Source organism: Neopelma chrysocephalum, unplaced genomic scaffold, assembly GCF_003984885.1.
Source record: "Neopelma chrysocephalum unplaced genomic scaffold, ASM398488v2 Primary Assembly neopelma1_197, whole genome shotgun sequence".
Lineage (NCBI taxonomy): Eukaryota > Metazoa > Chordata > Aves > Passeriformes > Pipridae > Neopelma > Neopelma chrysocephalum.
Genome location: NW_020897859.1, coordinates 153,343 through 168,892, shown reverse-complemented (window position 1 = coordinate 168,892; position 15,550 = coordinate 153,343). Strand labels below are relative to the sequence as shown.

The 15,550-nt window shown below is 58.9% G+C and overlaps 1 protein-coding gene across 1 annotated transcript; it reads left to right on the top strand.

Moving 5' to 3' along the window:
- The first annotated feature begins 3,382 nt into the window (after window positions 1–3,382).
- On the top strand, window positions 3,383–14,987 carry VPS45 (vacuolar protein sorting 45 homolog). Its single transcript, XM_027702828.1, has 15 exons — window positions 3,383–3,621; window positions 3,719–3,853; window positions 4,235–4,295; window positions 4,857–4,936; window positions 5,143–5,211; window positions 5,479–5,616; window positions 5,925–6,035; window positions 6,378–6,512; window positions 6,803–6,916; window positions 7,232–7,399; window positions 9,535–9,693; window positions 10,402–10,509; window positions 10,801–10,922; window positions 11,588–11,719; window positions 14,524–14,987. The coding sequence occupies exons 1-15, from the start codon at window positions 3,529–3,531 to the stop codon at window positions 14,609–14,611; spliced, it is 1,713 nt and encodes a 570-aa protein (XP_027558629.1). The 5' UTR covers window positions 3,383–3,528; the 3' UTR covers window positions 14,612–14,987.
- Window positions 14,988–15,550: the final 563 nt, after the last annotated feature.

Here is a 15,550-nt window from a genome sequence, read left to right as displayed (position 1 = left end):
GGGGGGGAAGGAACGGAACGCGCCGCCCGGAACGCGCCGCCGCCCCCGTTCCCGCCCGGAACGCTTTGGCCGGCGCACGCGGGCCGCCGCCGGGACTGGGCCAATGGCGGCGCAGCGCCGGCCCTCGGCCCCGCCCACCCCCGCGGCGGCACCGCGCGTGCGCCGGGCGGGGGAGGGGGCAGAGCGCCCCCTGGCGGCGGGGCGGGGGCCGGAGACCCCCTCCGGGACACCCCGAGACCCCCCGGGACCCCCGTGTGGGGTCCGAGACCCTGGTGAGGGGCGTGAGACCCCTTGACACCCCCGCTGTGAGGTCTGTGACTCTGGTGAGGGCCGTGAGACCCCTTGACACCCCCGCTGTGGGGTCTGTGACTCTGGTGAGGGGCTGCACCCCCTGTGCGGGGTCTGTAACCCCTGTGAGGGGCCTCAAACCCCCTCTATTGGGTCTGTAACACCCTGAGTGGGGCCTGAACCCCCCCCCCGTGTGCGATCTGTACCCTTCCCCCCCTTTCTGGGGGCTTGTGTGGGGCCAGAACCCCCAGCATGGGCTGAGCCCCCAACCCTGAAGGCCAAGGGGGCCGGCGCTGGCACCCACTTCCCTGAGCCCTATTCCCACCGGGAATGTCTTTCCCTACCATGGAAAGCCACTGCCATCCCTCCTTTCCCCAACAGCGCGTCCCCCGGCTGAGTTCCCGGCATTCCCTATGCCAAAGGCCTGGAATTCCCTGTGCCAAGGGCCTGGAATTCCCTGCACCAAGGGCCTGAAATTCCCTGTGCCAAGAGCCTAGCATTCCCTGTGCCAAGGGCCTGGAATTCCGTGCACCAAGGGCCTGGCATTCCCTGTGCCGAGGGCCTGGAATTCCCTGTGCCGAGGGCCTGGCATTCCCTGTGCCAAGTGCCTGGAATTCCGTGCACCAAGGGCCTGGAATTCCCTGTGCCGAGGGCCTGGAATTCCCTGTGCCGAGGGCCTGGCATTCCCTGTGCCGTGGGTGCCCACGGAAGCAGGCGGGCAGTGCCCTGGTGCTGTGCCAAACCTGAGGGGCCTGGTGCTGGGAAGTCCTGGCACAGCACCCACAGAACCACTGCTGGTGTATTTGCCCTGTGGTTCATCTCCCACTCGGCCTTCCCGGTTTTCCCTTAGGAAAAGCACAGGTGGGAGAGCCCCCGTGGCCACCAGTGGCAAACAGGGCCTGTCATGCGCAGGGCTCAGCTGATCCCGGAGCTCAATCCCGCCTTTGTGTCCTGCCAGGAGCCTGCCCTTGTTTGTGTCCCACACAAAGGGTTGGTTTGTGCGTCCGGGCAGGAATTGTCCAGCACAGAAGGGACGGGATGTGCGCGGGTTTGTCCCCTCTGGCTGCAGGGTTTGTCCCCAGCACGCCCTGTGGCCCTGCTGCCCGGGGATGCCACTTCCAAAAGGATGAGGTTCTGGATCCTAACGGGCCTTCCTGTGTTTATTTGGGTTTTTTTCTCCCCCTCTCACCATTTAGCAAAATTAGATTATAAAACAATACCGAGGTGAGGTGAAGCCCCTCATGACTCCTCATCTCCAAAGCTGGAAACTCATCCAGGCCTTATTTTACTGCCAGGAGCCTCTTTTCATGGAGCACTTTTTCCCAGGAGACCTGCACACGGTGGCAGGAGACGCCTGGGACGTGAGTCGTGTCAGAGTGGGAGAACAGGGAAAGGCTGGGATGTTCCCAAGCCACTCAGGTGGTGCTGGGGGATGTCCCGGGAAGCAAAGGCTGCCGTGGCCATTTCTCCTTGGAATCAGGAGTGGGGAATCAGCTGCTTTTTAACTAATCGTGATGGAACTTAAAATAGCAGTGCTGTAATCCCAGACAATCCTATTGCCTCAACTTAGGGACCGACGTCTGTCCTCGAGCTGCTCCAACGGTGACGGGCCCAGGGCAGTTACAGGGGAGGTTAAATCAGCTGGATTTTTGCAAATAATATTTGAATCAACTTTTAAGGAAGATTTAAATCAGAAACAATAGCAAATGAACAGGTCTTTTCTGGCTTGAACAATTCCACGATTCCAACCTCTTGCAGGACACAAAACTGCTCTTCCATCGCCCCAAATCAGCCCATGGGGAAGGAAAAGTGTAAAATTTCCTCGGAATAAAAGTTGTTTTAAATGTTTTACCCGCAAACCAGGGATCAACATCCCACCAAGAAGCCTCAGAGTTTTGGTTTGCGATTTACTTCCTCAAAATGGCACAAGAAGGGGTTTGTCTTCCCTAAGGACAAGGACAGAGATGGATTTAAGGAGGAGACGACACCCTGGGTTTGGCTAGTTCACAAATAAAACCCTCACTGACCTCATCCAAAAGCATTTCCAAGGAAACTGGACAGTAACTAAACAAGCACTTTACAGGCACTGAATTATTTAACATCCAAACAAGGCCAGAAAACAATTGGATGTAATTAAATTTAAAAATAATCCCAATGGTTTATTCCATTTGCCATTATTGTCTGTATCCTTTGCCTGGGAGCACCCACACATTCCATAGGGAGTCAGTTTGGATATAGGAAATCAAGTCATTTTAGCTAAATCCTTATTTAAACCACCCAAACCTTTGAGGGTTGTATAAAGATCCATACGTGCGCAGAACTCCCCGGCCTCTAGGGCAGGAGACCCAAAGTGTTTGGAAATGAAAAGTAAAACGGGATCTGGGCAGGAAATGGAAGGATTAAAGATGACGAAGGTGTCGAGGAAAAGGGGAGCTGCTTAATTGGAAGTGAAAGGCAGGACGTAATCATTAATTAATCATTATCCCCCCGCTATAAATAGGGCCCCGGCAGTGGGGGAGTGTCCGGCCCCGGGTCAGCTCTGTCCCACCGGGAATAGCACTAATCCCACTGCCCTGTTCCAGGGATTAACGGGACCAGGCTGGTCCTGGAGCCCTGGCATTGCCCACCCCTCGCCCACTCCCCAGGCCCCCCCAGCAGCTTTGCCTCATGTTCAGTGAGCCTGAATCCCATCCTTGTCCTTGGGAACCCCAGAAGACCCTCCTGGGGTGCACCAAGCGCTCCTGGGGGCTTGGGGTGGGCTTGGGGTGAGATGGGGTGGGTCTGGGGGCATTTGGGGTGCAGTGGAGTGAGTTTGGGGGGATTTGGGGATAATTTGGGGTGGGTTTGGGTGGGTTTAGATGGGTCTGGGGTGAGTTTGGGTGGGTTCAGCCTCTAACTGCTTCACCGTCCCGGGCCATTTCCACCGCCTGGGTGCACTCGGGCCCTGGGACGGGCGAAGAACCTGGGCCGGGGCTGCGGGACCGCCCCGAGGGGCGGTGGGGCCAGTGGGGGCTGCGGGCGGGGGCCGCTCTCGCTGCCGGACTACAACTCCCAGGAGGCAGCGGGGCCGGGCGGGGCCGGGGAGAGACGAACGGAGCCGAAGAGAGGCCGGGCGGAGCCGAACGGAGACGAAGTAGGGCCGAAGCGAGGACGGGAAGAGCCGAAGAGGGGCCGGGCGGAGCCGAAGCGGGGCCGGGGGTCGCGGAGCGGGGCCGGGGGCAGCCGGGCGGCCCCGCCAAGATGAACGCGGTGCTGGCGGTCCGGCAGTACGTGTCCAAGATGATCGAGGACAGCGGCCCCGGCATGAAGGTGCTGCTGATGGACCGGGAGACGGTGAGCGGCAGGCCCGGAGCGCGGGGGGCGGCGGGGCCGGGAGCGCCGCGCCCGGGGCCGCGGTGACGGGCGATGTCTCCCAACGTGCCGCCCGCAGACCGGCGCCGTGAGCGTTGTGTACACCCAGTCCGAGATCCTGCAGCGCGAGGTTTATCTCTTCGAGCGCCTCGACTCGCCCAACAGGGAGCCCATGAAGCACCTCAAGGCCATCTGCTTCCTGCGGCCCACCAAGGTACCCACCCTGCCCGGGGGTCCCCGCACTCACCAGGGTGGGGATCGGTCTCTTCTCCCAGGGAACAGCAGGACAAGAGGAAACGACCTCAAATTGTGCTGGGTGGATGGGGGGCTTTAGGTCGGATATTGGGGAAAACTCCTTCATGGAAAGGGCTGTCCAGCCCCTGCACAGGCTGCTCAGGGCAGTGGTGGAGTCTCCCCCCATCCCTGGAGGTGTTAAAAAATGTGTGGACGTGGCACTTGGGGACACGGGTCAGTGGTGGCTTTAGCAGAGCTGTGGGGTTGCCAAACTGCAGGATCTCAGAGGCTTTTCCAACCTTAACGCTTCCATGATTCCGTATTCCTTAACTCTGCTCTCCTCGCTGCTGTTTCCATCCAGGAGAACGTGGAGCTCCTGGTGCAGGAGCTGCGGAGGCCCAAGTACAGCGTCTACTTCATCTGTGAGTACAAACCATCTGGGGGTCCTGAGGGTCCATAATCCAGGACATGCTCCACATCCCAGTGTGGGTGGGACAGGCTCCACATCCCAGTGTGGGTGGGACAGGCTCCACATCCCAGCGTGGGTGGCACAGGCTCCACATCCCAGTGTGGATCACACAGCACCTTCCCATGCTGGGTGTATCAGGCAGGTGCTTCCCACGTGTCCTGCTCATGCCACAGCATGTTCCGTGGGTTTGGGAATGAAGCAGAACGACTCCAGCTGGTTTTGGGTTGAAGTCTAGTCCTCCAGCCCTGGAATCAGTCGGTGGGATCCTGGGAATTGGGTGAAGTGGCCTCTAGATGTCATCGCGGCTCCGCGGGACGCGGCAGGGCTGGGCGCCGGGGAGAGGGGCAGGGGATGAGCTCCGAGCATCCCTGGCAGGTAGCTCAGGATTCCAGCACCTGCAGGTGCAGGGTCAGAGGGTCCCTGGGGGATTTGCTCCCGCTCTGGAGAGGATCCAGCCGTGCTGTCCCACGGCGTCTGCCCGGATCCCAACCATCCCTTCGCTGTTTCCTCCCAGATTTCAGCAACGTCATCAGCAAGAGCGACGTGAAGGCCTTGGCCGAGGCCGACGAGCAGGAGGTCGTGGCTGAAGTCCAGGTGAAGTTTGGATGTTTTAGGTAGATCCAAAAGCAAAGGGAAGGTCCAGGCTCACAAACACTGGGGGAGCAGCAGGGCTCTTGTTCCCGACCAGCCTGGGTGGGAGGAAGGATGGACACAAAGGCCTGTGATTGGGGTTGGGTGTTGGTGCCAGTGCTGGAACAGGGCTCTGGGTGGTGACAGACACTGTCCTGCTCCCCCACCAGGAATTCTACGGTGACTACATCGCGGTGAACCCACATGTCTTCTCCCTCAACCTCCTGGGCTGCTGCCGGGTAGGAACACGGCGAGTTCTCCTTGGATTGGGTAACACACCAGTAGCCACCACAAACTGGGACGATGGGGGGCTACTGGAGGGGCCACGAGGGGGAAGGAATGGTCCTTGGCAAGGAGAGAAACACCAGGGACCCCAGCCTTGACCCTGGGGGTACCTGCTCCTCCAGCCCAGCCGTGGTTTCCTGTGAGACTTTAGGACTTAGGAACAAGGATGTGAGGAAGTTTGGGGCCGGTGCATCCATATGAGGCGCAGCCTTTTCTTCCAGGGCCGCAGCTGGGACCCGGCTCAGCTGGCCAGGACAACCCAGGGGCTCACTGCTCTGCTGCTGTCCCTGAAGAAGTGCCCCATGATCCGGTACCAGCTCTCCTCAGAGCCAGCGAAGCGCTTGGCCGAGTGCGTGAAGGTGAGGGGAGCCCACGGCCACGGCACATCCTCCCTTTGGGGGATATTCAGTTTTGGCTAGTTTGGGTTTTCAACCCATTTCCAGTCAATTCTTGTGAATTCCATCATTTCCTTCGTGGCCCAGCGCTGGGCAGGTCACGTCCCTCTCTGCTCCCAAAACAGCCTCTGGAGAGCTGCGTTCCCGGGCCCTCAGCTCCTCCCTGGCAGTGCAGGACGGGGTTTCACCCACCCTTCCCTCTGTACCCGTATCCACACTGAGAGGGAGCGTTTTCCAGGTGTTCCAGTGGGGTTTTTCCCGTTTCTCCACAGCAAGTGATCACGAAGGAGTACGAGCTGTTCGACTTCCGCCGCACCGAGGTCCCTCCCCTGCTCCTGATCCTGGACCGCTCCGACGACGCCATCACCCCGCTCCTGAACCAGGTGAGCCACGCCCAGGCGTGCCAGGCTGGGGCAGGGATGGGAATTCTCCCCCTGACCGGGCACGGGTTGGATGTGGGAGAGAAAAGTGTTGCCTCCCACCCCCATTCCCTGTGAAATCCCTCTGTGCTCTCTCCCCCTCTGATTATTTACCAGTGATATTATTTACGATGAGTTTATTTCTCATTGTAACCTCCCGGCTGGTTGGAGGGACACACACCTGGGCTGTCCCTGTGTCCTGGGGGAGCGGGAGCAGCGTTGGTCGGGTTCAGCTGAAATCCATTGATTTCCCAGTGCTGTGCCTCCCCAAGGTCACCCTCTCTGCCTTCCTCTGTCCCCTGGCAGTGGACGTACCAGGCCATGGTCCATGAGCTGCTGGGGATCAACAACAACCGCATCGACCTGTCCCGGGTGCCGGGGATCAGCAAGGACCTGCGGGAGGTCGTCCTGTCGGCTGAGAACGACGAGTTCTACGCCAACGTGGGTGTCCTGGAGGGTCTTCACGAGCAGCTGGGGCTGGGGGTCACATCCCGTTGGTGTTTTGGGAAAGGAACTTCCCGATGACTTTGAGCATCGAGGTGGGGATGTGCCAGTGGTGAACGTCACCGGGCTGCACCAGTGACACCTGACAGGAGATCAGGTGTCCTGTTTGTGGTTTTATTTCGAAGCCAAGTGCAGAGCTGCGGGTTTGAGGGGATGTGCCTTGGGCACAGGGGCCACTTTCTCCCAGCTCCTAAAGGCTCCCTGTGCTCCCCATTTTGTCTGTGCAGAACATGTACCTGAACTTCGCCGAGATTGGCACCAACATCAAGAACCTGATGGAGGATTTCCAGAGGAGGAAGCCAAAGGAGCAGCAGAAGCTGGAATCCATTGCGGATATGAAGGTATGGACAAAGCCCATCCCAGCTGGGTCCCGGGGCACAGCTCAGAGCACGGGCTGTTACATCAGCCACTGCTCGGGGTGTAAAGAATCTGGAGGTCTCTTTGGAGGCACTTTCTGTATCCTTTAATTTTAGGAGTAAATAAAAAGTACATCCCTCCCAGAAGTCTCCTATGGGCTCCTGGGATCAAGGTGCCCAATCCTCCACACCCAGGGCTTGGATTGCTGTGAATTTATGCAGTTTATGGCTGGCTGCACCCACCCTCTGTCTCCTGCTTTTCCCTGGAAGCACCCACTGTCTTGGTTTCCCCCCTCACAGGCCTTTGTGGAGAACTACCCTCAGTTCAAGAAGATGTCGGGGACGGTGTCCAAGCACGTGACGGTGGTGGGGGAGCTGTCCCGGCTCGTCGCCGAGCGGAACCTGCTGGAAGTGTCGGAGGTGGAGCAGGAGCTGGCCTGCCAGAATGACCATTCCAGTGCCCTCCAGGTACTCCATCCCAGGCCTGGGTCCGGGGCTTCGATCCCGTCGCTCCCCCAGGGGTGGGAGTTCTGTGTCCTGCGGGGTGGGACACTGGATGTGGAATTGCTCCTCCCTGCTCTGCTCAGATGGGGATGAGTCATCGTTAATAACTGGCTTGAGAAGCATCTTGGCAAATCCTGTCCTTACATCCCACTCTCCGGCGTTCCTCCATTATGTGACAGCGCTGTCACATCACCAACTCTGGGTTCGGGGGGGATCTGGCAGTGCTGGGAGCTGGATGGAGACACCGGCGGGTCAGCCCTGCCCTGGCAGGTGAATCCTGGGATTCCTGGGGTCACCTTGGTCCTGGTCTGCACAAACTCAGTGTTTCTGCGGTTTTTTAGAGCAGAAAAGCTGCCTCAGTTCCCTTCCCCAGCCCCATGCCTGAAGGGCCCTGTTGTACTTCCATCAAACTGAGGCCGCTGGAAAACTTGTGGCAGCTCAGAAATGAATGGAAACCCATGGAATTGGGATCTTTGTCCCTGCAGCCACCCTGCCCCAGGCTGTCCCTGCTGCGGCTCCCCATGGCAGCGAGAAGGGCAAGGCCACGGGACAAGGAGCAACCAGCCAGAGCCTGGAATAAGGGTGGAATTGTTCTCCCCTGATGTCACTTCAAGGATCGCTCGGTCTCTGGTGGCCTCGGGCCCCCCAGTCCAGGACATTTGGGTTATTCCTCCCCTGGGCTCTCATTAACCCTGACACAGTGCAGGAGCCCTGGGAGCTGAACAGAGGGTTGGAATCCCAGCTCCTCCTGTGGACAATGGCTGTTCTGTTCTCCTTGCTTCCCGCTGATCCTGGCACTGCCACCACAGGAACCTCCCTGGGGCTCCCTCCCTCCCCTCACAGGTGAATTCCTGAACTTGAAGGGTGAAGTTCCTGTTGGTCCTCCTTGCAGGCCAAGATTTTGTCCTGTGTTTTTGTAACTAGTCAGCATTAGTCAGACAGATCCCAGCAAACAGCTGAGCCAGGGTGATGAATCCAGCAGCGGATCAGGAGTGATAACTGAGATCCCTGCTCTTCCCTCCAGCTGGGATCTCTCTTTCCATGCTTTAATTCCTTCCCTCCTTTGTTTCCAAATGTGCAATTTGCTCCTCCACATCTCACATCCAAAGGTTTGCTGAGACTTTGATGCTTCTGCCGTGCACCTTCCAAACAGGAAATAGAATTGGAGGGGTTGCCTGAGGGTTTTTTTTGAGCCAGTGTAGTGGTCGAACCTGTGGGCGATGTGTGGCTCCACTCGAGCCAGAAAGGGCTGGGCAGAGCTTGGAGGTGTCTGGAAGTGCCTGCTGACCTCCCCCTCCTGCAGGGACACCAGTGAAACCAGTCTGATTAGTGTCCCTAAGGCAGTGACACCAGTGAGACCAGTCTGGTTCTGTGTCCCTCAGGCAGTGACACCAGTCTGGTTCCGTGCCCCTCAGGCAGTGATACCAGTGATACCAGTCTGGTTCCGTGTCCCTCAGGCAGTGATACCAGTAAGACCAATCTGATTCCGTGTCCCTAAGGCAGCGATACCAGTCCAGTTCTGTGCCCCTCAGGCAGTGATACCAGTCTGGTTCCGTATCCCTCAGGCAGTAACACCAGTGATACCAGTCTGGTTCCGTGTCCCTCAGGCAGTGACACCAGTGATACCAGTCTGGTTCTGTGCCCCTCAGGCAGTCATACCAGTCTGGTTCCATGTCCCTCAGGCAGTGATACCAGTCTGATTCCGTGTCCCTAAGGCAGTGATACCAGTCCAGTTCCGTGTCCCTCAGGCAGTGACACCAGTCTGGTTCCACGTCCTTCAGGCAGTGATACCAATCTGGTTCTGTGCCCCTCAGGCAGTGATACCAGTGATACCAGTCTGGTCCCGTGCCCCTCAGGCAGTGATACCAGTCTGGTTCCACGTCCCTCGGGCAGTGATACCAGTGACACCAGTCTGGTTCCACGTCCCTCAGGCAGTGATACCAGTCTGGTCCGGTGCCCCTCAGGCAGTGATACCAGTGACACCAGTCGAGTTCCGTGCCCCTCAGGCAGTGATACCAGTCTGGTCCCATGCCCCTCAGGCCCTGGGCTCCGGAGCAGCCCGGCCTGGCCCCCGCTGAGGTGTGCCCGTGTCCCCGCAGAGCGTGCGGCGGGTGCTGCAGAGCCCGCGGGTGTCGGAGCTGGACGCAGCAAGGCTGGTGATGCTCTACGCCCTGCGCTACGAGCGCCACGCCAGCAACGGCCTCCCGGCACTGCTGGACGAGCTGCGCGCCCGCGGAGGCACCGACAGGTACCGCAAGGTAACCCCGGGGAGGGGGCACGGGGGGCACGGGGGGGGAATTGCTGCTCTCTGGGGGGAAACCTGCCCGCTTTGGGTCAGCCCGGCGCTGGGTTGTTGTGCAGAGCCCCGAGCTCGGCTCAGGGAGGGACCTGCGGGTGTGGCTTAAAGGGCTTTTTAAATGAGTGGCTCCATTTCCCACGTCAGGGATACTGGGGGTTGGACGGGATGATCTCCAGAGGGCCCTTCCACCCTGGACTGGTCTGTGGTGTTATGAAGGATTGGATAAAGCGGGGATGGCAAGAGTCTGCTGGGAGGGGAGTGTGGCACGTGCACAGGCCTGGGATGTGCATCCTCTCTCCTTCTCCTCTTCCCCCTTTGCCCAGCTCCTGCACAGGCAGTGGCTGCAGCGAAGGGCTGGGAACGGAGAGGAGCTGGTGGGAAGGGAGCGGGCGGCAGCGCCAGGAGCAGCTGGGGAGGAGGTGGAGGAGCAGGATGATGTCACCTCGTGTGGAGGAGCTGCTGCCGCGGGCGATGGAGACGATGCCTCTCCTCGTGCAGGAGGGTTGGGGCAGGCGGGGGGATTTGGGGGTGCTGCTGCTCCACCCCCTCACCTCTGTGTGCGGTGCCACTGGGATCACCTCCCTGGCTCTGTGTCCCTGAGTTCCATGAGCCCCAGAGCCCAGTGAGGAGTTCCCGGGCTGACGGCTCCTGCCCTCTCCTCCCGCAGCTGGTGTCAGCCGTGGTGGAGTACGGAGGGAAGCGGGTCCGGGGCAGTGACCTGTTTGGCCCCAAGGACGCTGTGGCCATCACTAAGCAGTTCCTCAAAGGCCTGAAGGTACCGCGCTGCCTCGGGGGGAAAAGGGACAGTTTTAGCCAAAACTGCAGCCAGAGCAGGAGTAGGGCTGGCAGGAATGTCGGGCTGCTGGCTTGGGGCTGGGATTTCACAGGGAGGGCAGTGGCTTCAGGGCCTGATTCCATTGAGGACAATGGGAGTGGGTTGCTGAAGAGCCTCAAATCCCAAATTCAGGGGTGACACCTGCTGGGTTGTCAGGCGATGCGGTGCCTCCGCTGATTCCTCCTCCCTCCTTGCTCTCCCAGTTCCTAAAGAGCTTCCCTCCCGCTACAGGGCATTGAGAATGTGTACACACAGCACCAGCCCCTGCTCCAGGAAACGCTGGACCAGCTCATCAAAGGAAAGCTCAAGGACAGCCAATATCCCTACCTGGGCCCCAACACGCTCCGGGACAGGTACGTGGGGCCGGTCGGCCAGAGCCTGCACTGGGATACACCTGGGGCCCCTGGCACTGGGATACACCAGGTGCCACAGCACTGGGAACACACCTGGGGCCCCTGGCACTGGGATGCACCGGCTGCCCTGGTGAACTGAGGCACAAATCCTGGCAGTTCATGATCAGCCCCAAACGAGCTGCTGCGTGCCCTTCACCCCGAGCCCGGGAGCTCCGAGGCAGCGCCGTGTCCTCGCCTGACTCCGGAATCGATTGTGATTTCCCAGCTGCAGCGGAGCCTGAATCATGCATTAAACATGGGGGTGTGGATCCGCAGGGATCCGGGTGCTGCCGCTGCTGGAGGCTGCTCAGGGCCAGGGGTGAAAGTTCAGGGGAGATGAGGTTTTGTGGGATTTAATGGTTGTTGTCGGCCCTGAGCCCAGCAGATCCCAGGGGTGACGCGGGGTCTGGGAGAGGCACCATGAGGATCATGGATCGCTGCTTCCAGGGCAGGATTTATCCTTGGTTTTGTCTAATCCTGGCTCAGTGTTTGCTGGGTGTTCCTCACTATTCCCCATCCCAGGGAGCGTTCAAGGCCGGGTTGGATGGGGCTTCCACCTGGTGAACAAGACGAGCTTTAAGGTCCTTCTGACCCAAAGCATTCCATGGTTTGTGCCTTTGTCCCAGGCCCCAGGATATCGTTGTGTTCCTCATCGGAGGGGCCACGTACGAGGAGGCTCTGGCCGTGTACAACCTGAACCGCTCCAACCCCGGCGTCCGCATCGTCCTGGGCGGCACCACCATCCACAACACCAGGAGGTAAAACCCATCCCGCCGGGAATCCTGCCGGCAAAGCTGCTGGCATGGCAGGAATTCGGGATGCAGGAGGGATCCCCACCGGGCAGTAACACACGGAAACGGGGGGTCAGTGCTCCGTGCCCAGATCTGCTCGTGGTGGCTCAGGGTCAGATCACCCACCCAGAGCTTTAACCTGCATTTCCCTGAGTTCCAGGGCAGGGAAGTGGAGTTTATTCCCTAGAGTTTTTCCTGCTTGTAATTCCCCACACGCTCGGGAAGCCAGAGCAGAATTCAGCACTGACTGAACGTGCAGCTGCCTTGCTGGAGGTGGGCAGAGGTCCCTCCTGGTATGGAATTCCTGGTGGGAAACGTCTGGTTTATGAATACAAATAATTTTTCCTGAACCCAAATTACTCACTTTGGGTGCAGGGGAGAATTGAGGCCACACTGGGCATTGTTTCCCATTGGCACAGCTCGCTGCTGGCCAGGCAGGGGAGCAGGAATTCCCTCCAGGTTCCCTGTGCCCTTCCTTCAGCTCAGGGTGGGATGGTGGGAAAACCCTGAGCTGCTGCTGAAGCTCAGGATCTGCAGCTCCATCATGGGCTCCACTTGGATTTGTGCTGCCAGGAGCCACCTGGGCTGGTCTGGGCTCCACCACGTCTTGGCACAGTCCCTGAATTATTTACAGAAAAACTGGGATTCTGTATCCAAATTTGCATTTCAAAGAACGAAGTGGGGAGGGAAAAATCCCCAAAAACTGAAAGGCTTGTCCTATGGAAGGGCTGGATCCAGCTGGGCCCTGCCTGGGAGCTCCGGGGAAGGAAGGATGGCAGAGACCTGTTCTGAAACAGCCCTGCTCCAAATGATTAATTTTCTCTGGGATAAGGTTTCCCTAAGGATGGAAGGACAACAAAAATGTCTCCTGTCCACTGTTCCCCACAATTCCAGCACAGTGCCCGAGGATCAGGGAAATGTCAGCACATCCCTGAGGTGTCTGATGTGAGGGTACCCAGATTTTAGTGTGTCCCAACCCCTCCTGTAATCCATGGCCTTCCTGATTCCTGCGGGATTAGGGCAGATATGTCACCAGAAACAAGGGGATTTGGGTGTTAATGCGCCGAGCAGCCATGTAAGCACCTAATCCCAGGCTCCATTGTTCCTATGGCCCCACTGGAACTGGGACCAACATCTGTGGGCGCCTGGGGGGTGGCCCAGGGGAGGGAGAATCCACTCAGCTCCTGGGGATCCGAGCCCTGCTCCCGGTTATCCCAAAGCAGTTCCGCAGGGTTCGGAGGAGAAAGGGTTACAAAGGATCAATAATCGGCTAAAAAGGGATGCCTGGGAGCAGGAGGAACATCTGGCGCTGGGGCTGACTCATCCCGGGCAGGTTGAGCCCAAACCTGCTGGGACTAATCCCAGGATGTGGAGCCTGACCCAGTTACCCAGTTACGGCGCCGCGGCGGCACCGGAGCCTCGTGGGGACCCTCCTCGCTCCGGAGGGGTGGGAGCAGAGCCAGGAGCAGGTTCATTCCTCCTGGGGGTTTGATCTCTGGGCCCTGGTCGGGTGGAGCATCCGTGGAGTTACCTGCAGGTACCTGTGCTGGGTCCTCACCCGGCCCCGCAGGATCCGCAGGGTTCTGGGAACAACCCCAGCACGGGGGATTTGTGCCGTGGTGCAGCTCATCCCCCTGGGGCAGGGGGCACTTTGGCTCTTGCCTCGGCACACTCCAGACCTGGAAGGTGCTCAGAGAGCCCTGAGGGGACCCTGAGGGGACCCTGAGGGGACCCTGGTCACACAACCTGCTCCGGACAGCACGGAACCAGGAGGTTCCCTAAAAACACCAGCGAGTCATTCCCTGCCACAGCTCAGTCCTGCCTGGCTCCAACGCCTAAAAATAACCTGGGGGAGAGAGAGCTGGGGCTGGAACATGAAGCCAGGTGGAGCCAGGGAACAGTGTCCTGTCTGTGTCCCTCCCAGCTGTGTCCCATGGAGCTCAGAGCTGGGCCTTTGCTTGAGATTTTAGGGTTTTATTATTTTTCAAACCCCTGAGGATTCACAACCTGGGCAGGAAGAGCTGCTCCAGACCCAGTTCAGGGAAATCCCGTTTCTGTAGGATTCGTGGCATATCCTAGTTTGTGTTTCTTTATCCTTTTTGGGATTTTTTTTTTTTTAAGCATTACTGTTGAGATCACCTGATCAGCACATTGAGGGGATGAGTCAGCCTGGGAACGGCTGTGGTGTCTCATTGCCAGAGGAACCGTCCTCCAGCAGCATCTTCCTGGCTGGGAGCATTCCTGGCTTTGGGAGCTTGGAATTTACTCTTGGACTAGTGTTTCCTGCCTTCAGCTGTCCCAGGAATGGGTCAGGCAGGGGTGACCTGTTGTTGGATCACAGTGTCATGGGCAGGTCACCCCTTTGCCACTGTCACCGTGTATGACCAGAGGAAACAACCCCAAGTTGCACCAGGAGAGGTTTAGGTTGGATACTGGGGAAAATTCCTTCACTGAAAGGGCTGTACAGGGCAGTGGTAGAGTCCCCCATCCCTGGAATTGCTCAAAACCACGTGGATGTGGCACGTGGGGACACAGGTCAGTGGTGGCCTTGGCAGTGTTGGGTTGACAGCTGAACTCGATGGGCTCAGAGGGCTTTTCCAACCTAAACAATTCCCTGATTCTGTGCCTCTGTGCCCCCGTCCCGGTGTTGCTGGGGCTGTGTCAGCTCTGGGGCTGAGGAGCAGGTCCTGGTGGGGTCCAAAGGCTCGAGGCCAGGCCCAGGGTGGGGGGCAGTTGGCCCTTGTCCCACTAACCTGAGCCTTTCCCGGCAGCTTCCTGGAGGAGGTCACAGCCGCCGGGTTCCGTGGCCGGAGCACCGAGAGCTCCCAGGTCCCACCGAGGTCCAGCAGCCGACGGTGAATCCTGAAGGAGTGAATCCCTTCTTGCCCATCCGGAGCTGGATGTTCCTGCACTGCAGCCAGAGCTTCCCCCTCTGGAGCTGGAGCTGGAGCTGGAGCTGGCCACGATGTGTCCCCCCTGCAGCTCCTCCTTGTCCCCTCACAAACAGCTCCAGAGCTGGGGATGTCACCTGAGGGGAGCCTGGGGAAGCTCTTGAATCCCTGCAGTTCCCAGCTCTTCACCAGGACACACGGGATGAGTGCCCTGAGGAATCCAACGGTCCTGCCCCGGGCCAGGGAAGCAGCTCTGGGGGTGCATCTGGTGGGCACAGGAGCCCTTTGCTCTGCTCTGTTGTCTGTATATGTTGAATCCTATTAAATCCCCCGTTTTGGCCGAATCTGTCTGTTCGGTGATTCCCAGTTTCCCTTTTCCAATGTCTGAGCCTTCTCAGGAGCTTCTGCCCCCCCTCAAGGACCACACCAAGGTCTCACTGAGGAACCTGCGAGTGCGTTTCCAGCTCTGCCCCGTGGCCTCTAATCAGCACTTGATTGGGAATTAACAAGCCAGATCAAATGAAATGAGCTCCTAAATCTCTGGGAATTATCGTGGCATCACAACTAAGTCCCGTTGATGTGGGAGAGAGCAAAGCCCTTCAGGGGGGAGGGGACCTGGCCCCGGGGGTCCTGGGCAGCTCTTGTTGGGGAGAAACAAAACCTGGGCTGGGGGGGGCTTTAAGGTCCCTCCAGCCCAAACCATTCCATGTTCCTGGACCTCTGGGAGGGAATTTGGGCAGGAAGGGGAAATGTGGCAGTGGGAACATGGAGATGAGGGTGAGTTTGGCTTGAGCTCTGTGCAGTCCAAACACTCCTGCAGATCATGGGCTCCAGCTCCAGCTCTGCCCTGTGATTTAAGGTCCATCAGAACACGCTGCAGCCTGACCCACTTGGGGTCACATCCCTG

Excerpts from the sequence above, each read along its gene's own strand:
- VPS45 (XM_027702828.1), top strand. The coding sequence starts at position 3,529 with ATGAACGCGGTGCTGGCGGTCCGGCAGTACGTGTCCAAGATGATCGAG. Across the intron at positions 3,622-3,718 it reads TGCTGATGGACCGGGAGACG|ACCGGCGCCGTGAGCGTTGT; the intron begins GTGAGCGGCAGG and ends TGCCGCCCGCAG. Across the intron at positions 10,923-11,587 it reads CCCAACACGCTCCGGGACAG|GCCCCAGGATATCGTTGTGT; the intron begins GTACGTGGGGCC and ends CCTTTGTCCCAG.